We start from the raw sequence: 24,612 nt of genomic DNA on the forward strand, positions 1-24,612 counted from the left end.
ATACTTTTTAACATCGAGCGCTGATTGGCTGTCAGCGTTTTTGTCATTTATTGGCCAGAGAAAAAAAATTGTTGTGAAAGTGATTCCTACGATATCGTTCCTCTGTGTCGTTATCGTTACAGCTGTGGAGTGGACTTCCAACTTCCCCATTCTCATAGAATTGGAAACGATTCTTAAAACTTTTAACTTCTTAAAAACGTGGCGCTAGTATGCGACGCTGAAAAATCAGCGATACGCAAAGTACGTTCCTCTAAGCACATTTTAAGTAAAACAAAAATGAAAAGCGGCAGCAATAAAACGAGTAACTGCGTTAGGTGTGAACCAGCCCTTAATTTGAGGTTGTCAGTGTCACTAGAAAAATAGTTAACCAAAGAGCAAAGTGATCATAGCCTACTATTTTGATTTAGGCTATATCAATAAAAGGCATTGTGTCAGTTGCTGTGTACAAACCATAAATGTTGCATTTGCTATTAAAAAATACTATGTTAGATGGAGCATGAGTGCTTAGCGTGATAATGGAACAGTGGGACATTACTGGGCATTGCATTTGTGGGCAATATACGATTGCCTATTCGCTCCATTATAAAATAATCCATTGTATCTTTATCCTGTTTGGTTCTATTTTTGTCATGGATCTTGTATTTTGTCATAGATCTTGTACAATGCTCTGAGTCTGCCCACACTGAATACACTACCACCAGTGATGGATCTTTTCATGCATTCGCAATTATTTTGACACTCTTGCATTGTTTCCGTGGCATTCTCCTCTGGTTTTGAGGCTTACCTTGTTTTGTGTAATTGAACTACCTTCCCAGCTTTCATGATATGCACTTTATATAGCCTACATTCTTTAGGAAGTTTCTGCTAAGAAAACATGAATTTTTTTTTTCTGAAAATGTGAGTTGTGCTTGCTTGCCCATGCAATGCTCACCACCATTATGTTGGATTTGGCCTAAAACAGTATTCACAAAATTACTAAGTGCCCTGTTTCACCAGGCAAAAACACATGTCAGATTGCTAGAATAAATAATAAAAATACTAGAAGAAAAATAAGTTTCAGAATGCAAGTGTAAATCCTCAAGTATGTAATCTGATTTATTAATTATTTTATATATATATATATATATATATATTTATTTAACAAATATTATTTGGCAAAGTAAATTATTTATGTTTGTTTATTTATATTGCCTATTTATTTTTATTTTGTTAACTGGACTTCGAAAAAAAAAACAAAGCATTGAAAATATTTGAAAATAAACGTGCACATATGTGCACAACTTGTTTTTTTCGTCAGATTTGGAATGGGTTAAACTTTTAGATTATTACAGAATATATCTTTGACTAATATATAAAACTAGACGCAAAATGTTTATTTTACTATTGTCATTGTCACTGACGTGTGTCGTGGTCATGAACAAGGCCGGCTGGTCAGCAGGTCAAACCAATAGTTGACCAAGTGGACTTCAGTGACTGTGAGCTGTGGTCACTTCATATATATATATATATGTGTGTGTGTGTGTGTGTGAGTGTGTGTGTTATTTTAATAGAATATAGATTTATATTAAGATTATTTTAATACATTTATATATGACTGATAATTCTACCCTTCTGAAAATGGTGGCTGAATTTTTTCTTTCTTTTAAGGTTTTAGTGTTTGTCCAAATGCGATTGAAATGGAGAGCGTGTGTGCATGTGTGAGTGGACAGTGTCTGAGTGCTCTCCTCTCACCTACCTCGATTTTATTTTATTTTTATTTTGAATGTTTAATGTATTAAAAGGGCCGGGGTAATGAATTATAATCTTTAATGCAGAGAGCGATCGATACCTCCACAAAATAAATCAGCTTTTTACTGAGAGCGTCAAAGCCTTTAATACACTGGGGTAGAAACAAGTGAGGGAGGGAGGGAGAGGAGGAGAGTGCGCCAGGAAGGGGAGCATGACAGGAGCTGTTGATGGAAGGAGAAAGCGGGAATGAATGGGGTTAGATGAGAGTGCTTTGGAAAGATACTATCACCGGTGACCATATTTCAGATGATCCCCACAAGGTCTTAGTATCTTCAACAAACTCCAGGGAGTCAGGAGGTCACATCTCATCTCGCAATAGCTGCATACGATCTGTTGCATGTAAATACATGGTGGCTTTGGACTCTATTGCAGAGGCAATCAGCCCATGAGATCTCATAATAATCATCAAATTAACGAAGGCTACCCTCTGGGGGTCCTCTAATTTTAGCCGAAATTCTGACAACTTCACAATTGCTTTTCTTTGTTCGGCTGAAAAAATAGTGTTTTTGGCATCTTTGTGACAATTAATTGATTTAAAGTGTATCGTCTAAACATTTTGAATGCAGCATCAAGACATTCCTTAAAATGTGGTTTACTGGATGACAGTCTCTAAACTGTGCATCGTGGTGCTCAGTATATCATCAATTCATCGGCGAAAAGGTCTGCGGACTGACGCATTTTGATTAATGTTGCCATGACAACTGCATAATTCATGAATTGTATTAGCGTTCCATTTGTCGTTTTTGAGTTATGATTCACCCCAGCCAAGGATTGTCAAAAAAAAAAAAAATCTTTACCCGCACCCACGTTGCTTTAAGACCCCCATCATCTTCTGCCTCCTTCCTAAATGTCAAAGTCTCCAAAGTGTCAGCTTTTTTTCCCAACGAGACAGCATGAATTAATCTGCTCTCATAAATATCTTGTTAGCATCAGTTTGTATAAGACACGCTCATAATTATACAGATACAAAGGCACCAGCACACCAACCACTGGGCATTATAGTGCCACATATCGGTGAGGATAAGAACTACAACCTCATCCACTATATAAGTATAATAATTTAGTATAATATTTCATTGAAGTCATGATAGTCGCATGTCTATAAATATATGGAGTGTATTAATGATGGATGCATCATACACATGTGTTTTAAATTAATTTATTTGTTTTCCCATAATAAATGTACTGGACCATTACATATAGTAAGTGTATACTATATGCTTTATGGATGTTTTATATATAAAATTGGGATAAAGGTTTTATATATAAAAGGGATAAAGGTAGTTAAATGAGCGTTAACAAATTGTTATTGCTTTATGCTTGTTTGTTTTCTGTGTCCTGTGGCTTGTCAAAACTGGAGTGAAAATCTAAAGGAGAGAGACAAAAGATGTTGTTAATGCTTTTTGGGCATTCTTAAAATAAATCAAGACATAATCAATAATTAAAAGGAACTGAACTGATCTGGCTGAATATTAAGTGGCTAATTATTCTAACTAATTTAAAGCAAACAAAACTTTTCTTGAAATGTAGTATTTTATCCATGTTCAAATGTATTAATATGACAGGCTGAATGGAAAAGAAGAGACAGCTTGTTTTTATATTGACTTAATAGTTTTGAAAGACAATCTTTATCCTTCTTACAAGTGAAACCACATTTAATTTCTGGATTGTATTTTATTTCACCTTGTGTAGTTTGATTATGTTTAAATCGTAAGAGCATGTCGATGTTTTGGCATTAACCTAATGTGTCTAGCTTCTACCAGTTGACAGATTAATTTGTGACAAAAATCCACCAGTTAAAAGCCACTGCTGTAGACTGACCTTCTGTTCCAGATGATACACGGCTGACATCAGAGTGTGCAGGTGAGATGTTCTCCTCACTATCAACTAAAACACACATACAGATATTATAATCAACAAAAAACAAATAGAAATGCATGTTATTTTACAACCTTAAGCAAATTTCATTTCCTGCTACCCTATCTAGTTTACCCTATATCTTTACCCTTCTTACCTCTCCCCTCCTCACTAGGGCTGTCCTGGCTGGGTGTAGGGCTGCCATCATGTTCCCAGAGGGCCATGGCGCCTGTTTGGGAAGAGTGCAGACGGATGCGAGGCTGTACGCGCTGGTCTCCTGGGCTGAAGGACTGGGAAATTCCTCCTCTGCCCCTGCCGAGAGCCCAGCCGTGCCGGGAGCCCAGCTTGCGCCGACCACTCCGCAGATTAGCTTTGGGTTGGTCTTCTTCTGCCTGAGATGAGATTCTCCTTAGTGAACTCGGAGAGACTGGAGCACTGATGGGATCCTGCTCTTGAACTGAGGGGTGAAACAGTGAAGAGAGTACTTTGTAAAAGATAAAATATTTTCATTCTCTTTCTGTTGAGGTAAAGGTATTTATGGATGAATCTTACAAACCTAACAATTAAGGGTTTTTTTTGCACTGAGACATTATTTTCAAAATTATTAAGCACATTATCCCCCCAAATTCTCATTATTCTAACTTGAAAAAATATAAAATAATATAAATATATACTATATAAACAATTACAAAAAAAAGATACAATAAATAAAATATCTTATTTAAATTTACACATTGTTAATACTGTATTTGTTGTGCTGCCTTTAATTTATGCTGAAAATATATTCTGTTTACAAAAAAATTACAAGAATCAATAACAGAATCATCACTGAAAATAAAAATAAATCCAGATACATTACCATATGGGAATTTGAGGTGAAATGTGCTTAGTTGTCAAGAAAAAAGTTACAAAGCAAAACTAAATAAATAATGGTGCTAAAATAATCATTTTTAAAACACTTTTTGTGACTTTCACATATAAACTGGTATAATACTGATTTAAATGTATGGAATTTTAATATATTTGTCAAAATACAGAACTTTTTTTATGAGAACGACAAAGGAAAACATACTGGATATATTCTAAAAATTACAAATCCCCTTATTTGCTCAAAAAAAGTCAATGCCATGTCATATGCATCTACCATATACACAGAAAATACATTACATATAAGTAATGTTACACTGTTACTTTATTTATACATTATTATTATTTATACAGTATTACTAGATTTAGTATTATTTATTTTTTTTTTTTCAGAAAACAACGAGCTTTATTCACAGCACGGTGTCCCACTGTTGTTATTTCTTGTAGGAATTATTGTTGCAAAGCTTTCTTACCAACAGCACTCAGTTTTAATTACAATTGATTGCTTTGCTCTTTCTATTATTTTTTTTATTTATTTGCTTTAAACAAACAGGGAACATTAATAGCCTGTATATTAAATACTGCAGTTGTAAATGTAGACAACATTTATATTACCATAAATCTCAGTGCTGTATACACTCTGTGCAATATTCATTTGATCTGCAAATTCCATTCCACTGCTCCTTCACATAAACACAGAATTACTATGTTTGGTTGTGATCCAAGGGAATGGCATAATGTGGTAGGGTAACAGCATCATTCATTGTTATGGGCTTTTGGGGACCTTTTTGTGTTTTACAGAGTCCAGGGAGCCCTGCAGTCTTAACTTCCTGGCACTCTCTTACGCTCTGTGGTACAGTACATCTAATGTTATTACACCAGCCATACAGCTCTGCAGTCTCACCAGGCGCTGGAGCTGAAGAGATGGGAGCACCGTCTACAGTATCCGCGAGGTTCTCTATACTGCCAGCAGCAATAAACTGAGCACGGCCTTCTTTGCTTCCACCTTTAGGTTTTATCAGCTTCTTCATGCGGTCCGCTATCCAGTTCGACTTCCTGAAGCCACAAGAGAATTTATAGGTGATTGAAAGGCGGCGAGTAAGATTCAGATAAGTCAAAAAAAGGTAAAAGAGAAAAACGGCAGGATGTCAAGATGAAAGAGAGCATACAGTGAGTAAAGCAACGTGTCCATGGTGAAAAGGTCTGCTAGAGACAGATGTTAAAGCCTGACTAACTTTGGTTGTTTGGCTGGACACATGCCAGGCAGACCTGGCTCCAAAACACGATACTGATCCATTATCTTATCCACCAGCTTCTGCTTCTCCCTGCGCAGCTCGTTGAGCTTGTCACTGAGGTGGAGAGAGATGGACGGATGGGAGAGAAAAACATGATGCAGGTGGTACACAGCTGAACGTTCTACATGGTGCATGTGGAAAAGGTGGATAAAAGTGAGTTGCAAATGTGTGTGTTCTTACAGGTACTCTCTCTGCTGGTTGTGGTGCTGGTCTCGGCTCTCCAGGTTGCTCTCCAGAAGGGCCTTGTTATCTTTGGCCAGATTCTGGTTCTGCTCTACGAGATGTCGGTTCTCCTCCTCCAAGTTCGCCTTCAACTGGGTTAGGAGCTATAACAAACATATAAATACTAGGGCAATAAATGATACTATAAATTAAAATAATTATTATTAAACTTTTTTGTAGTTAACGTGATTAATATTAGACTTTCAGTATAATGAAATGCATAATAGAACCACAAAATCTGAACCTGTAAATAATTTTGAAAAATGTAAAACTGAAGCATTATGATAAAATAAATGATACAACACATAAAATTAATAATAATTGAATCTCTAATAATTTACATTTAAAGACATCTTGAGAAGGCTACATTTATTTAATAAAAAATACAGTATATATATATATATATATATTACTAACCATTATAATCTATAAAATAATCTATTTCAATATTTTTTATTATTTTATTTAAAATAATTCCTGTGATGGTAAAGCTGAATTTTCAGAATCATTACTCCAGATATTACTATATCTTCAGTGTCACATGATCTTTCAGAAATCACTGTAATTTGCTGATTTGTAATATGCTGATTTAATTAAAATTGTCCTTGCTGAATATTTGATTCATGATTTTTTTTTAAAGAAAAAGAAAGAAAAAATCTTATATACTGTATATATACAGACACTGTCATAATTTGCATTGTGCTCAGACCTGGTTTTGGCTGCTGAGACGGACGTTGTTGAGATCCAGCTGTTGGTTCTGCTCTTTAAGAGTGCTGAGTTCTCCCTCCAGTCTGGTCCGTTCAAGCTGAGCCATACTCAACTCTGCCCGCAGAACTGAACTCTGAGCCAGCAGCTCGGACTGCACCTGAAACCACTCCTTCTGCAAGTTCTGATATCTACAGATAGTCAATACATTGAACAGGTGAATTAAACTAAACTACACATCTAATGAAGGTCATATTTTACTCCCAAAAGATTTAAAGAAGGCTTAATGAAAATGTTTTTTTTTTGCCATTTGTGATTATATTATATATTTCTATACAACTCTAAATGATTAAAAGTACATCTAATGTAGGCTTCATTGTCTTTTTTCTTCATGCAAAATATTTCTCTAGATTCTGAGGTTAAGCCCAGACATGCTTTTTTTATGTCTCTTCATCTAGACAAGTGATCAAAGCTGACTAACTGAACATACTGAATAAAAGTAAACTGCCTCCTGCTGGGTTATGTAGAAATATTTTCTTTATCCCGTTCATCACCAAAGCAACCAGCTTTACAAATATTTTCACAGGTCGTCACGCCATGGCAACAACTGTTGGAAACTGGGCTATGAAATGACTCATGCTCTGGTGAGACTTTGGTGGGGCTTACGATCACCACAGTGGGTGAAGAGCAGTTTGTGGTGGGTGGTATCATCACTTCCTCTCTCTTTCCTATGAATCTGCTCAACTGTCGACGCCGATGGCCTCGTGGGCAGCGCGCCGACATACAGCGCCATTGCGCTTCGGGTGTCACGAGTTCGAGTCCCGGCTCGCGGACCTTTCCCAATCCCATCCCCCTCACCCACTTCACTTCCTGTCGACCTATACTGTCCTATCTAAATAAAGGCATAAAACGCCATAAATAACCTTTAAAAAAAAAAAAAGAATCTGCTCAACTGTAACTTCAACCCAGTGTTGCGGTCACCACAATTATGACTTTTTCTCACCTTTCATTGTCCATTTTCAGTCTCTCCAGCTCTTTCTCGCTCTCCACCTGCCCTTGTGTCACTTTCTCCATTTTCTGTCTCTCCACACGTATCGATTCCTCTGCCTCCTTCAACTTTGCTTTTCGCTCCAACAGCTCCTTATATCTAGACAAGTACGGTATTTAGAACATTTTACAAGCCTTAAATGAAAGATATTTTTATAAATCATAAATCGAGATTATTTAGTTTATTTCAGCTACTGTAAATTCATGTTTTAATTTCATATGATGTTAAAGTCATATGGAACAACAATTACTTCAACAACAATAAACCAATACTATAGTCATGTTTATATCAACATACTATTTATTAAAACCAAGCTACATCAAAGTCTTAAGTTTTTTTATTATGTGTAAAAGTTTTATGTGTAATAAAAAAATCTGTGTGTGTATGTGGTGTGTTATTGTATGTTTTATTTTAGTAATATTCGTTAATACTTTCTTGGAATCTACATTTATTTTACTTTTTTCATACACCTTGTGTATTCATATTTCGATTCATCACAGATTGACTTAAAACAAGACATGACCTAAAAAAACACATATATTATCTAAAAGTACTATTAATTTATTCTTAATTCATTCTTATTCTTAATTGTGACCCTGGACCACAAAACCAGTCTTAAGTCGCTGGGGTATATTTGTAGCAATAGCCAAAAAAAAACATTGTATGGGTCAAAATTATCGATTTTTCTTTTATGCCAAAAATCATTAGGATATTAAGTAAAGATAATGTTCCATGAAAATATTTTTTTAATTTCCTACCGTAAATATATCAAAACTTAATTTTTGATTAGTAATATGCATTGCTAAGAACTTCATTTGGACAACTTTAAAGGCGATTTTCTCAGTATTTAGATTTTTGTTGCACCCTCAGATTCCAGATTTTCAAATAGTTGTATCTCGGCCAAATATTGTCATATCCTAACAAACCATACATCAATGGTAAGCTTATTTATTCCGGTTTCAGATGATGTTTAAATCTCAATATGACTGGTTTTGTGTCACTGGGTCACAATTAAATAACCTCACCGTTTTAACTCTTAGACCACTTTTGTGAGTATGCTAAAATTATTATTATTAAATTATTACAAATTAATTTATTAAATTAAATAAATAACATCACATTTTATCCCTTTGACCTCTTATGCGAATCAGCTAAAATTATTATTTACTAAATAAATTATTATAAATTAATTTATTTTCAAATAAATAAATGATTATTAATTTATTATTAAATTAATTAAATTAAACTTGTCTAAAACACGGTACCTGGCCTCAGTGTCTTTATATTGAGCTTCTAGACTGCGACTGCTGCTTTTCAGTTGACTGTGTTTGGCCAACAACTCTTCTAACTCCGCCTCCTGTCTCTGTTGCAGAGCTGTCAGTCTCTCGTGATCCCGCCTTGCAGCCTCTAGGCGCATCACTGACTCCTCCTTCTCCTTGAGCCACACCCTTGATTCTGCCTTCAGAGCCACACAGCGCAGTTCGCTCTCATTGCAACGTGCCAACACTGCCGCATGTTCGGAGCTCAGAGATGCCTGTTCCACCTGAATGAGGGGAAATAGGTTAAAATAAAGAAGATACAGTGGGTATATAAAAGAATTAACCCCTTTAAAATAATCACATTTTGTTGCTTTGCGCTTTTTATGAAGCCCCGCCCTCAGAAATAGGCGATGGGCTCTGATTTGTTAGCTGGCCCAGTGTGTTGTGATTGGCTAAACGTCCCGCCCCTCACCTCAGCAGCATGTGCTCAGGTTGTATTGTAAACAACAGCGTCGTTAATATCGCTTATCAGTTTGAGCCAGATTGAGAAGCAGAGGATATTATTGAAGAGGATCGTGCAGAACCTGTGCAAGCACGGCTTTTAATGGTAGGCCTATGTTTTTTTGTTTGTTGTTGTCTCATACTTTTAGATATGCTGTTATTTGTAAATGCTACTGCTTATGTTAGCTTTTAATATGGTTTTATCCTGATTAAAGCTTTAATACAGTACGGCAACTGCATGGACATCCGTGTATAACGCTTCTCATAGCTATGTGAAAATAAGTGTATAATTGGAACAGTTCATTGTTGGAGCTGAGCTGAATGAGAGAGAGAGAGAGAGAGAGAGAGAGAGAGAGAGAGATGCAGAGCGTGTGCAGAGCAGGGGGACGCGAGGAACAGTATTAAGAAATGCTGCTTTAGAACATTGATTTTGAAACTTGTGAATCCATTAGAATCGTTAGAAGACAGAATCGCGATTCATATATGAATAGATTTTTACGTGCACCTCTAGTTTTCTCTTCCTCTTCTCTAAAGCAGCGCAGCATGGCCTCGCCCCCTTTGCTGCCTTTTCCCGAGGGTGGGGTTTATCTGGGTTTGTGATGTCACGAACCCGGGAAGTAACTTGTTGTAGTCCCTACCAGCCGTTTTTGTAGGCATTAAACTGCCAGAATTTTAAAAGACGATATCTCCGTTTGCATTGAACTTTCAGCTTCGTAACTTTGCAGATATTTTTTATGCTCAAACAGCAACATTACACACTAACTAACATTAAAAAAGTGAAATCGCAATCAACCACCCCTTTAAACAAATGTCAGTTTCTAAAATACCCCAGTCTTTATTTCAGTGTCAAGGGTCCTTTTTGAGACCAGCAACCCACTCAATCAAGCACTCACCTGTAGTTTGGTGTTGAGGGCCTGTAATTTAGCACAGTTCTCTTGCAGCGAGATGGAGTGGCGCTGCAGGGCATCCAACTGCTCTCTGAGGTGAGCACAGGCTGACTGAGACTGAGTCAGCTGAGACAGCAACACCTCCCGCTCTCGCTGCAGCACTGCATTCTGGGATACAACCAGAGGCACAGAGTTCAGCATACAAGTTGATATCCATTCATTTAGAATGTAATCAGAATCCCTGGATGGCGTTAATGAAGTTTAAATAAAAACATACGTGAGGTTGCCTTGCGGGGCCCAAAACGTAATAACATTTCAGTGTGTGTTTTGCATTTTATCTCACCTCCCTTTCCGTATTTATCAGTCTTTGACTCGACGCCTCCTGGCTGCCAGTGCCAGTCTCTGCCGTTGTGTGTGGTTGTTTGTTCCTTGTGTTTTCAGAGTCTTCTGCTGCATAGACAGAGTCTGTAGGCCCAAAGCTCTGGTTGTGGTTAACCTTATGTACAGTACTGACAGTGGCCTCCTGGGGGCTTCCTGACAGCGGTGGAGACTGTCTGTTTGATTCACAACCCTCGATTCTCTGTGTGTGTGAGTCAGGAGGTGAAAAAGCAACCTCTGGAGATGACTGCTGCTGTTGTGTAGCTGCCATTTCAAGCTTGGTCTGCAGCTCTTCAAGTGTTCGGTTCAGCTGTGCGATTTGATTGGATAACTCTCGGGAATGGGCACTCTCATTAGCCAGATCCTGGTTGTGAGTGAGATATTAAAGTTAGACAATTACTGTACCTTACTAGCTTTATCCAGAACCAACCACGTGACTCTTTAGGAAAACCTGAGCAATAACAGCTTTCATTAATCTCACAAAGATGCATTTTCAGCACAGTTGTCCAAGGAGGGGAAATCTAATTGCGCTGAGGATTTTCAGATAAAAAAGCAACTAGAAAACAATTATCTGGTTGAAAGGAAATATTCAAAGAGGCCCATTTTGCAAGATCTCAGCTCAGTGGGACCTCGAGGCAAACATAATTGCAGAAATATGGTGTACTGAAGCGCTATAGTAATTGCTTTTATCATTCAGATCTTGCAAACAAACACGTTGAATACTGCACACAGACCTTTGTTAGAGAGTCAATCTGGACCTTCCTCTCAGCGTTGAGTGTACCGAGCTGCAGATTCTCCTTCTGCAGCTCCTCGAACTGGGCAGATGTCTCTTTGAGCTGAGAAATCTCCTGACACATGCGTCTGTGGGCATATGACAGATGTAGTGAGTGATACACATAATATTCTTATGCCATACTATTTATTTCATAAGATCAGAAATAAGGACTTTGACAAAGGGTTCTGTGTGAATTAAAGAGTTCACAAAATGAAAATATATTCATTAAATACTCGTCATTGTGTTGTTCCATTTGTTGTTCCACAAAAAGATAAAAAAACACCAAAAAAGGCATCATAAAAGTTTCATAAAGTCTTAGGTGGTCCATACAACTTGCGCACTATATTCCACGTTTTCTGAAGCAATATGATGTGTGAGCAACAGACAGATAAGAACTAATGCTGATAGAGATTTGAAAGCTGCAGTGGAAGATTATCAATAGTGAATAACTACTTGAACTTAGGTTAAAATTATATATTGCGCACAAGTCATGTAAACTACATTCATTGTGTTTGGTAATTTTTGGAGCTTGTTAGAACAAGGTCCCTATGATATGACAAGACATGACATTCATCGAAAAAGTGGTAAGATTTTTCAAATAAATCTCTTATGCTAACCGATGCTGCATTTATTTGTTTAAAAATACAGTACACATAGTAATATTGTGAACTGTTTTCTATTTTAATATATTTTACAATGTAATTTATTCATGTGATGGCAAAGCTGACATTTCAGGAGCCATTACTTCAGTCTTCGGTGTCACATGATCCTTCAGAAATGTTTCTAATATGCTGTTTTGGTGCTAAAGAAACATTTACTTTTATTATCAATGTTCAAAATAGTTGTGCTGATTAATATTTTGTGGAAACTGTAATATATATTTTTTTTATATCTTTGATAAACAGAAAGTTAAAAAGAACAGCATTTATTTGAAATATGTTTTTTTTGTAACAGTGTAAAAGTTTTTAATATCATGACATGAAAGTGAGTAAATAATGAGTGCTAAGGTCCTTTTGCCTGTACTTATGTCTGTACCTGTTTTGTGCCTCTAGGCTGCAGGCTCGTTGGTTGCCATGCTCTAGAGCAGATGTTGTGCTTTCCAGTTGCTGTCTAAGTCTGATCATTTCTCGCTCTCGTTGTCGTAGCTCACGCCGTTGACTGTCCAACTCTGCCTGACACGACTCCTTCTCTTGCTCCAGTCGCATGACTTCAAGAAGCGCTTCTTCCCGTCCTCGAGTCAAAGACTCCATCTCCACGCCAGATTCTCGCAGTTCAGCTTGTAGCTCCTCTTCATGCCGCCTGGCAGACTCTAAGGTCCGTCCCAATCTTTCAAGGTCTGCCTTAAGGTTTTGGTTGGTCAGCTCCAACTGATCACCCTATAAAAAATAGTTTGCTTAGTTCAGTCAACAAATAGAAAACACTCACTTTTCTTCAGATTTGAAAGAATAGTTGACCTAAAAATTAACGTTCTGTCATAATTTACTTGATGCTTGTATCTCTATATGCTGTTAATACTCCTTGAAGTACACAAGGAAAGTCAAAGTCAAAGTCAAAGAAAAGCCTTTACTGTCACTTCAGATCAATTTAATGCCTCTTTGCTGAATAAAAGTATGAATTTCTTTCAAAGCAAAAATCTTACTGACATAAAAGTAATCTATATGACTTGTATGCTAAATTGAAAGGCTTTTGAAGCTTGTATATGGATTTAATTTGAAATTTAAATGGTTTTTGCAACGAAAATCTTTCCTTTCAGCACAACTCTCAAATCAACATATATAAAGTTGGCATGTCATGTTCAGTCATGAGACAAGAACCAATGGCATTACTGACGTTAAACATGGCATGAGGCATCTTTATACTCCAAAGTTTGAATATGCAAATGAGAATTAAGAGATGTAAATTTGTAATTAACATTTTGGTCTGTTCTTCACACAGATCCATATAATATAGCTCATATGGACTAACATATTCATATGAACTACTTTTATGGTGTTTTTAAATCTTTTGGGGGCTTGACAACTTTAGTTCTCATTCACTTTAACTGTATGTATTTTCCTTTGCTTTCCACAAAAGAACGCATGCGAGTTTGGACAACATGAGGGTGAGTAAATGATAACAGAACTTCAAATTTTCTGTGAACTACCACTTTCAAGACCAATTATCATCTATTGGTGTCTAATTACTGTTACCCATGCTGATTCTCTGCCCATTGTGTTTTTTGATATCTACTCATTGTTACAGCATAATTTTAATGTAGGCACCATTAATCTCAATGTTTCCCCAGCCATGTAATCCATATCTTCTAGTACAGCAAAAGGGCGAACAATTAACCCGCTTCACCTTGCGTACTGCAGCCCTGAGTGAGTCTACGGTGCCTCTGAGTGTCTCTCTCTCCCTCTCCAAGGCTGCCCTCTCTCCCTCTAATTGAGCAATCACTGTGGCCTGCATCTTCTGAAACTCCACCTGACTGCGCAGATGCATCAGTTCCTCCTCCTGCTGCATAGACTCACCCTGCAGCACCTGACAGATAAACATATTAAGTGGTTATTTAGCAGACACTTTTATCCAAAGCATATCAAAGTGAAGTGCTGTGCTTAAAGGCACAATGGTGATGATTCAAAGACCGTTCCTTGAGGAAATCAGGCTGGCATCTCTTCAAGTGCAATCCCAGTTCATTATGCCATATGATACAATGGAAAAAGTGGAAAAAGTCGTCACTGTGAGAAATAGTGCTTGTTTTACACGGGTCTAGTATACATATTGAATTTCTTTCTTAATTGCTAGTGGCAGGGAGTTGCGTTTTTACTTGGTGAGTCATTGCCGTTATCGACTGGACCATTATATGGCTGGATGTTGAAGGAGTTTGTGCAATGATGTAGTAATTAAGGTTTTTCTGTGTCATAGCTTGATGGTTCATTACCTCTATTTGTTTCCTAGCCTCCATGAGGCTCTCTGCTGCCTTCTTCAGCCGCTGATTCTCAGCCTCCAGGAAAACTAGCTTATGTTCGGCCTCCAAGACCTTCTTACTCTGCTCTGCCAGTTTGGAGCGCAAATCCTGGGCTAAAGTGGTCTGTCTGTCAGCCTCTTCCAGGGCCTGCTGAAGCTGGTTATGCAGGGCGAGGGCGTCCTGGGAGAATTTATCTTCTTCTGTCTTCTGGGCTTCAGTGCTGTACGTCTGAGATGCCTCTTCTGTGATATCTTTCTTCCTTTCAATTTCTTTCTCACCCTCAGCCTCTCCTCTCTCTTTGGTGTTCATTTCATCTATAACCTTCTTTTTTCTCTCGCTGAGGATTACTACGCTCCCCTCTCCCCCCTCTCCATCTTCTCTCTGGGCTTTTATTACGCCTTCTTTTCCATCGTGTTTCTCTCTTCTTGTGTCATATCCCTCGCATTCCCCTCTTGGGATTATTGGCTTTTTCCCTTCTTTTCCCTTCGAGGCTGCTCTCTCTTCCTCTAGGTCTTTCCGTTGCTGTTTTGTCCTCAGCTCTTCGAGATTTATCTTCAAGCTGCTATTTTCATTCTTCAGACACGCCATCTGACAGTTGAAAGAGAAATGGCAGGGCCTGATTCAAAGAGTTGAGACGAGGACAAAATGACAGTAGACAAAACGCTTAGAATAACTGTCTTTAAATCCATCTTAAGTGCCTCACCTCCTTGAGGGTGCTTTGAAGCTTTTGTGAGAGTTGGTCCATGCGTCTCTGGAGCTCTTCAGTCATGTCAGGGGAGATGGCCTGCTGAGACTGCAAGAGAGACGGGAACATGGGAAACCTGAGAATTTACAAGAATCAATTTGTAGCCCGAGGATTAAAATGTCGAAGCATCCACTGGCCTCTCGTTCAGCTTGCAGGAGCTCCAGTCGTCTCCTCAGTTCAGCATTCTCATTTTCAGCTCCCAGAAGCCTCAGAGAGGAAGCCTCGTTTACCTCCTCACTGAGAGGCTTCAGATCTAAATGACAGTAAGAGAGACACATGCACATGTTATTCCTTATTGTTCCTTTACAACGAGGCAAAAAGTCACTCTCCAAAACCTTCATCCTCTCTGTTCCTCTCTGTTAGAATGAGTTGCCAACCTCCACCTGAACTGCTGAGACCACTGCAACTTTCAAGAAGCAGCTGAGCACACCTTATTCTTGAGCACTTAACCACCCCACACCCTTAAACCAATGCACTTACCCACTCTCACACGTATTAAAAAAACTTTTCTTCTCTGCATTTCTCCTCTTCTCTTGCTCGCTTTCTAATCCAGTTGTCAAATAAACCTGGCATTGTATATTACGAATATTGTTGGCTCCTTGACAAACTGCTTTTGTTCCTCTTTTTATAAATCACTTTGGACAAAAGCATCTGCTAAATGCATAAATGCAAATGTTATTAAATGGATAGTTCACCCCAAAATAAAAATTCTGTCAATTTACTCACCCTCATGTCATTACAAACCCATAAGACTTTGGTTAATCTTTGAAACGTAAATTAAGATATTTTTAATGAAATCTTACAGCTTTTTGTTCCTCCATTGAAAGTTCAGGTAAATAAAATTTAGAAAGGTGTCGCAAAATGAATCCAAATGAGTTGAATCTTAATCTAGTCTTGTGGAGAGATATCATATTCTAGGTTTCGTTTACTTGTACTTTCAGTTGAGAGACAGAAACCTCTCAGGTTTCATTAAAATACCTTTGACCAAAGTCTTATGGGTTTGGAATGACATGAGGGTGAGTAAATGATCACAGAGTTTTCATTTTTGGGTGAACTATTCCTCTACGGATTAGTTTACTCAAAAATGAAATTTCTGTTGTCAACTCATGAGAAGCAGGGCAGGATGTTTCTTCTTCTCTTTATCACACAATGAAAATATGGATGAACATTGTCAAGCTTCAAAAAAGTTGAAAAAATCAACATGAAAGTGTTATTTATAAAAATCTTTGGAGCTTAGCACTGTCTGCTCTCCTTCATTTTCACTGTATGGAAAAGAGCATCCAGAACAATGCTAATCTTTTCCTTTTGTGCTTTACAGAATAAAAAAACAACAAACAGGTTTGGAAAGACATAGGTGTGAGTGAACGTTGACAGAATTTTAATTTCTGTGTGAAAGATCCTTTAAGATTGAGTGCTTGTGATAGGGTGAAATGTAAATGTATGCATAAATGTCTATTCTTCAACACGACAGCTTGATCTGCATATACATGATTGATATACATATGCATGAAGTCATGAAATCAGTCGTCTACCGATGGCAGCTGAGTCATAATATCAAATATCATAATATCAAATCATACATAAAACCTACCAATCTCAGGCATGTAAATTTCCTGAACGTCCTCGTCTGACTCTAGCTCTGATTGGAGGAAATGCTGAAGAGTCACATTTTGACTGACACCCACAGAATGAACCTGACGCTTGAGATCCACCTGCAGACTCATATTCATCTCCAACAGCTCGTCTACCCTCTGTCTCTCAACATCTCGCTCCTACATAAATGCAATTATATAACCATAAAGCATCATGAATATACATCATACATTTTAGAAGAATGCAATTCTTTCATATAACTTTCATACATTTTAAAGCAAATTTTAGAAGTTTTCTTACAACCCAACATAATTAATCAAACTTGAGCTCCATAGTGTCAAATGGAAGCATAGCAATTAAACACCATAAGTTCATAAAGTCATTCATACACCCTCCATATCCACAAGCTTCTGCCTGAGAAGAAGATTTTCCTTCTCCAGTTCCCGCAGAGCAGTGCAACGTGCTCGAGAGTCAGCCAGCTGCTCATCCAGAAGTGCCTTGTTCTCTTGCAGCGAGGCGCAGTACTGCTGCTGCTCCTGTAGGGCCAGAGAAAATGACTGTTCAAGAAATCATTCACCTAACTTTCATGCTGTTCCAAACCCAAACCTGACTTACTTTCTTCTCTGATATTTTTGCAGAATCTTCACACTGCTAACCAGAGACTCTTTATGCAACATGTTTTATGACTGATAACAACTTTTTTTAAAGCTTTTATTCTACAAATTTGATAATGTCATTACTAATTATCCAATAATTAACTAATTTAATATTATTTCCAGATGAAAGCACTCCACTTTTTTAATCCAAATGCAAATAATACACTACCATTCAAAAGTTTGGGATCAGTAAGTTTAAAATATATATATATATTGATTTTTTTTTTAGGAATTAATAATTTTAAATGCTGTTTTTTGGACTTTCTATTTATCAAAGACTCTTGAAAATAAGCTATCACAGTTTCCACAAAAATATTACGTAGCACACTTGATTTTTTTTTTGACAATGATAATAATAAGAAATCTTGAGCATGAAATCAACATATCAGAATGATTTCTGAAATATCATGTGACTGAAGACTGGAGTGATGGCTGCTGATAATTCAGCTTTGCCATGACAGAAATAAATTACATTGTAATATATATTACAATAGAAAACAGTTATTTTAAATTGTTATATTCACAATGTTACTATTTTTACTGTATTTTGATCAAATAAATGTGTTATAAATGGTAGTGTCATGCAGGTTTCCTTTTGTGTTCAACTGAAGAAAGTGAGTCTTATGGTTTTGGAACGACATGAGGGTGAGTAAATGACTGAATTTTTTATTCAGAGACCTATTCCTTTAAAAGTAACTTCCTGCAATTTAATTTACCTTTAGTCTTCTTTTCTTGCAACTTTCAGTTCTCACAGCTGATCATTTGCCAGAATACAAGTAGCACAAAATATTACTCCATTTCCAAATTATAGCCCACCACTTTGTCATTCCTAATTGCAAAGCATGATGATTCAGCGTAATGTATATCTCCACCTCTACCTTCAGCTGTGTGCGGTACAGCTCCATGCTGCGGAGCCGATGTGTGCAGTTTTTCAGCTCCGCCTGCAGTTGCTCTACTCTGGCTGCACGCTCACGCTGACAGTCCAACTCATCCTTCAGACCCCGACTCACACGCGCTTCCACCTGCAACGCTCGGTTCTGAGCCATCCAAACATAAGATGGTATGTCAGTGTCCAGTGTCCATACACATTTATAAATGATCATTATAGGGTGTCTATTATCAGTATAGTGAGCTCACTTCCTTCTGTAGTTTCTTCATTTCTTCCTCCATAGTTTGCATTTCTTGCTTGCAATCCAGTAGTTGATCACCTTTATCCTCCCTTTAAGACATTTTCATGTGTAAATACTTTCAAAGGTGAAGTGTGTAATTTCTCTGCCACTAGTGTAACATAACGAAATTATAAAAATAATGATATGTTATGATATGTTATGTCAGGCTACTTGTCAAGTCCAAACAAAAATGTACGGTCTTGATATTTTAACATTGCTAAAATCACACACGTTACTTTTCATAATTATAATAATAACGGTGACTTGAATAAAATGCATTTATTTATTTGATCACAAATACAGTAAAAATTGTAATATTGTATATTGTCCACAAATAAAGCATCATGTATGCATTAGCAAATGAACTCACAGTTCCTGTTTGAGTCGGCGCAGTTTAGCTTTGCTGTCTGCCAGCTGCACAGCCAGTCCTTCAGGAAGTCCATCTCCAAACCCACTCGACGTGGTTATATGGGCTGTAGATGATTCCTGTTCCTGACAAAGCTCGGCTATCCTCTGAAAATCAAACAGAGAATAATGATATGTTATGATATGTTATGTCAGGCTACTTGTCAAGTCCAAACAAAAATGTACGGTCTTGATATTTTAACATTGCTAAAATCACACACGTTACTTTTCATAATTATAATAATAACGGTGACTTGAATAAAATGAAGGTTTGAGGTCAAAAAGATTGTTTTTATTGTTTTTGAAACTCTTATGCTCTTGAAAGTCTCTTCTGCTCAACAAGTCTGCATTTATTTGATCACAAATACAGTAAAAACTGTAATATTGTATATTGTCCACAAATAAAGCATCATGTATGCATTAGCAAATGAACTCACAGTTCCTGTTTGAGTCGGCGCAGTTTAGCTTTGCTGTCTGCCAGCTGCACAGCCAGTCCTTCAGGAAGTCCATCTCCAAACCCACTCGACGTGGTTATATGGGCTGTAGATGATTCCTGTTCCTGACAAAGCTCGGCTATCCTCTGAAAATCAAACAGAGAAACCAAAGCTGAAGAACTTTCTGAACACAACTGTGAATGAATCATATCTAGCCTCACCTACTGTACTTGCACCTGAAAATGTCAGACTGCTAAAATAAATTCTTCTCTCACCTCCAAGTGTGTGTCTCGTTGGGCTAGCAGGTTCTGGATCTGTTTGGCCATGGAGCAGAATAGAGTCTGCAGCTCGGCTCCATTCAGCCCACACATGTCTCCAAACTCCAAAGGAAGCACTGCGTTCGGGTCCTGGGTCACCTGGAGCAGGGTGGATCACAGGGTTAGTTGCACACTACACAAATGGGCTTTAGTTTGAAATTACGATCAGGATATGTTCAAATACACTGACCTCCTGTATGCAAAGTGCAAGCTCTGCTTGTGTATCAATGTCCAAGCACTGAATCTGCTGAATGAATGTTTCTTTCCTTTCACACTGGTGACAATGAGTCATAGGAACAGAGAGAAATGAATCACACACTGCAAGCATCAATATGTTTACATTAGTAACAATACACTCTAATCAATTTACAGTGCTGAAACTGTCCATTAAAGATATTAAAAGTGTTTACAGTGTTTAGTTACCTGTACTGCACAGCCTAGCAATAACAGTAGCAGTCGTCTGAGCTCTGCAACAGCGCCCTCTATTGACAAGGAAACCAACATAACACCAACGCAGCATATTTACTTAAAAATGTGGACTTTTTTAACATTTCTGTTTATTTAATAATAATTAGAGAGAAATGTTTTCCTTTTTTCAAATGACAGGACCGCACCTGTCAGGGGATCTCGACCTAAAACAGCAACATTTGGTAGCGGCATCAGCACCAGCTGCTGTAGGTTCTCCTTAAAGAGAAACACGCGTGAAAGAAAGAAATGACAAGCATTAAAACCTCATTGGTGCTCTGCTGTCATCCCAGACAATGCACAAGTAAGAGGTTTAAGTATGACACGCATTAGAGCACAGAAGAAACTTATTAATATGCAATCATGGCCAAAAGAAAACAAGCATGATTGTGGAAAATAGGCTGCAACTAAAATTAATCTGCTGCAACTGACATCTTATTCAGTATGACTGATGATCTTGTTATTGCACTGCTAATTTTCTAATGCTTTTAAAAACGACTTACTGTATACTGTGGCAGTACCATGGTACAGTGATATATAGGATGGCATTTATTGATTACCAAATTTATATACAGTGTTATTTATTAGAGCACAGAAGAAACTTATTCATATGCAATCATGGCCAAAAGAAAACAAGCATGATTGTGGAAAATAGGCTTATTAATCTGCTGCAACTGACATCTTATTCAGTATGACTGATGATCTTGTTATTGCACTGCTAATTTTCTAATGCTTTTAAAAACGACTTACTGTATACTGTGGCAGTACCATGGTACAGTGATATATAGGATGGCATTTATTGATTACCAAATTTATATACAGTGTTATTTACACAATTCCAAAAAGTACCAACCGTGGTACTTTTTATAAGTGTATGGAGAAGTTCGCCATCACTGTAAAATGTTACATTCTTGTAAAAAAAAAATTATTATTTAAGTAATGATTTAAATAATTACGTTTTTCTTTCTTTCTTTCTTTCATTCTTTTTTTTTTTTTTACAAGAATGTAACATTTTGTTTTTTATTTGGGTATTTGACATGCCCTGTGGTGTTTTATTGTTTTCATTTTTAATAATTCTATAAATTGTTTTTGCAAATTTTATTAACTATAGTGAAGGCAAAAAGTCGAGCAAACATGGTGAAATAGTTTAAAGAAATGTCACAAGTTACATGCAGTATTATTTTAGTATTAATAGTATTATTTCTAATATTTATGAATATTTTGAATTGAGCTTTTATTTTTATTTTTTCGATTTTCATTTTAATTCTAGTTTTAAGATTTAGTTTTTATATACAGTGGGTACGGAAAGTATTCAGACCCCCTTTTTTAGTCATTTTAGTACTTAAACTTATTTTATTTCAGTTAGCTGCCAAGGCAACACTTCTGATTTGTTTTGTTTAAGGTTTTCATCTACACTCTCATATATGAAGGTGTACCTTTTGAAAGGGTACTGCCCCAGTGACAGCTTGTGTATCTTTTTTTTCTGAGTATAATACTTACATTTTATTCCAGCCTTATTTCAATTAATGAAAAGGATTTTTAATAGTTTTAGTTAACAGTACTGTTTAGTAAACACAATAACTGTGTTTAGTAATCAACACTGGTTGCTTCACTTAAGATTCCTCTTATGCTTGCACAGAAATGTATGCATCACCTGCCTATATTTAGTGTAATTTAGTGTAATCAGATAGTTTCCTCAAAGAAATCCAACTACTGTGCAGTCATCAAGCACACTTCATTTATATTTTAAAAGAGCTAATGTCAAAAATCCAGATAATGCAGGTCAATACGAGATCCAGCTAAACCATAATTTAGAGTTTTTTGCTACCATTTATTTTTTGCTTTCATTTTAATTTTAAAATGTCCAGAACACAAAATACATTGTCGTTTCCAAATGCTTTGTGTGAAAATAAAAGCACAAAAACATGTCCACATTTGAAACAAGAAGTGAAACCACAGAAACCTAAAAAAAAAAAACATGGCTAACGTGTTCCACAGCTACAGGGTCAGTACATACTGTTCAGCGAGTTAGTGGATTCATTCATTCATACACTATTTACCTGATCTTTACCATCAGGTGCTGGCAGCATTTATATTTTAGTCAGGGCAATATTATGTATTTGTGGAATGTACATGCAGAGATATTTCTCATGTTTACACAGTGATTTGACTGATGCTTTAATTCAATACCTGATAGTATGATCTCAAGTGACGATTGAGGATGGAAAAGTTCTGCACCCTGAGAATCTTGTCGTCACCCACATTGTGGTAGATTTGTTCTGCCTTTGGATTGGGATCACTGATTAAAGAAACCAAACAAACAACAAACATGTCGGCATTAGCTGAGTCACTGCTGAACTACCATCAATGAATCGTCAGCTTTTTTATTCATGCTACATTATTTAAAACAAAACAGATAACTTTAATTTTTTAATACTTTCACTTTTTGAGTCTGTCTTACATGATCCTCATGACCTCATTGAGGTATACTCCATTGGTAAGCTTCAGGTACTGCCTCACGGCATTCTGGGAGTTGAAGTTTACTTCCATATATTCCTGAGAGAGTGATCCATTCTCCTCCTCATCAACAATACCCTCAAATAGATGAACCTTGCAGACAATGAAAACAATGCCCTGCTCCCATCAAGATGCATAATAAAAACTGATATCTGAATATAACAGATCTGTTCTCTGTTGTGAAAGCTTTATTATTCCTGTTTCCTATCTACATGAAGTTTGCTAAAGGTATTGGGCGGTTGTCCAAATCCTCTTAAGTAAATTGAAGGTTTCATTTTGACTCTAAATTCTAAAGAAATCATTGAGATATTTTAAGATATCCCTCGATGTTTAAAATAGGTTTGTTTCAAACCATGGTGGCTGTTTTTAGCTGGTTCTAGTTGGCCATTAGCTGCAAAAACCAGACTGCAAACTTATTACACTCTTAGCTTTGTTTTGGAACATGTTAGCTGGTTTGGTTCAAGTTGATAGACCATCTTGGACCAACAACTAGCTGGCCAAACGTTGTTTGTCCAAGATGGTCTATCAACTTGGACCAAACCAGCGAGTTTTCAGCAGAGAACAGCATAAATGTTGACCATTTTTTAATTTGTTAATGTTCAGATTTAACTGTACGTAACATTAATTGATCAAGAATAACTTCTGAACATTATTTACAGTTGCAGAATAGCCTACGTCTGAACTGGTTTGTAAAGTTTACCAAACTTTTTATCGAACAAAATGAAAATTATCAAAGAACTTTTAATTTTTTATGCTTACCACCTACCCATGTAACAAGTGCACTTCCCATAAATTCTTCTAACATTTCCGTAACGTCTACGTCCATCTTCATGTACAGTACCTTTATTCCTCAAAACACAACGGATTATTTAAATAATAGACTTTGACGAGAACACTCATGGTTACCGTAATTCTCTTGACAACAAACTGTCAAGATAAAACTGTTTAACTGTTAACATATTTGCTTTCTGTGCCTTTCCCTTCCTTCATTAGACACACTTCGAAACCACACCGGAATCTAGAGTTGCATTGCATTAGATCTGTTCCCCTCTGCGCGTCCTCATGTCAGCATGACGCCCGTGACGCGCGTTTCCACATTGAACAGCGCGAGACCGCAACAGACGGGTTGTGTCTCAAAACCTCATAGGCCGCCTATCTAGATTGCATTTTGTGTTGCATTTTGAGCGTCGATTCATAGCCACTCTCCACAAACGCGTCTGTCCAAAAATGCAGTACGTGCCTTATTACACTTTGAGACACAGCCTATAGGTGTGTGGGCAGCACAGGAAAATGAAATCTATTCATGTCAATGAAAGTCATCGAGAGTACTCCTAAAATAAACGATGTAGGTTATATGCAAATGCATCTATGCATGATTTGCAAGGTGACTTGGGTGAGATTTTTATCGAATTTGAGATTGACAGAAGAGGAAAATTGAGTTTTTGCCGCTCTCTTATGGTGAAACGGTGTAGTGCCGAAAAAAAATCATATTGAAAAAAATGGAAAAAAAATCATATTGTCTCCAAAATTGTATTATAGGCCTATTTGTGTGTGTGTGTGTGTGTGTGTGTGTGTACAGGTATATATGGTTTATGAGGACACAAATGTGTATATTAATGACATGGGTACTACAACGTAAACATGGTTTATGAGGACACTTCCTGTGTCCCCGTAAAACAAAAGGCTTAAAAAACATACAAAACGGTGTTTTATGAAATTCAAAAACTGGCAGCAGTTTCCTGTGAGGGGTAGGTTTAGGGGTAGGGTTGGTGTAGGGCAATA

At 37.1% G+C, this 24,612-nt stretch overlaps 1 protein-coding gene across 3 annotated transcripts; it reads right to left on the reverse strand.

Moving 5' to 3' along the window:
- Nucleotides 1-2,938: 2,938 nt before the first annotated feature.
- LOC107741423 (girdin-like) lies at nucleotides 2,939-23,872 on the reverse strand. Of its 3 annotated transcripts, none has more exons than XM_016554157.1 (29): nucleotides 23,597-23,872; nucleotides 22,775-22,923; nucleotides 22,504-22,612; nucleotides 20,463-20,532; nucleotides 20,272-20,330; nucleotides 20,039-20,122; nucleotides 19,807-19,947; nucleotides 19,535-19,677; nucleotides 18,661-18,742; nucleotides 18,402-18,560; nucleotides 17,257-17,403; nucleotides 16,866-17,046; nucleotides 15,412-15,527; nucleotides 15,233-15,322; nucleotides 14,503-15,117; nucleotides 13,923-14,102; nucleotides 12,618-12,958; nucleotides 11,542-11,668; nucleotides 10,773-11,171; nucleotides 10,436-10,597; nucleotides 9,048-9,325; nucleotides 7,738-7,881; nucleotides 6,739-6,925; nucleotides 5,988-6,133; nucleotides 5,748-5,861; nucleotides 5,417-5,568; nucleotides 3,803-4,102; nucleotides 3,610-3,675; nucleotides 2,939-3,155 (listed from the first exon to the last, which is right to left on the reverse strand). In XM_016554157.1, the coding sequence occupies exons 1-29, from the start codon at nucleotides 23,660-23,662 to the stop codon at nucleotides 3,103-3,105; spliced, it is 4,860 nt and encodes a 1,619-aa protein (XP_016409643.1). In that variant the 5' UTR covers nucleotides 23,663-23,872; the 3' UTR covers nucleotides 2,939-3,102. The 3 variants fall into 3 exon arrangements, with proteins under 3 accessions (XP_016409643.1, XP_016409637.1, XP_016409652.1); XM_016554151.1 differs by having other exon boundaries at nucleotides 22,775-22,947; XM_016554166.1 differs by lacking the exons at nucleotides 19,535-19,677; nucleotides 19,807-19,947; nucleotides 20,039-20,122; ... (3 more) ...; nucleotides 22,775-22,923; nucleotides 23,597-23,872 and adding an exon at nucleotides 19,063-19,199.
- Between the last annotated feature and the right edge of the window lie 740 nt (nucleotides 23,873-24,612).

The sequence above is a fragment of the Sinocyclocheilus rhinocerous genome, unplaced genomic scaffold (genome assembly GCF_001515625.1).
Source record: "Sinocyclocheilus rhinocerous isolate Xijiao unplaced genomic scaffold, SAMN03320098_v1.1 scaffold431, whole genome shotgun sequence".
NCBI classification, from domain to species: Eukaryota; Metazoa; Chordata; class Actinopteri; order Cypriniformes; family Cyprinidae; genus Sinocyclocheilus; species Sinocyclocheilus rhinocerous.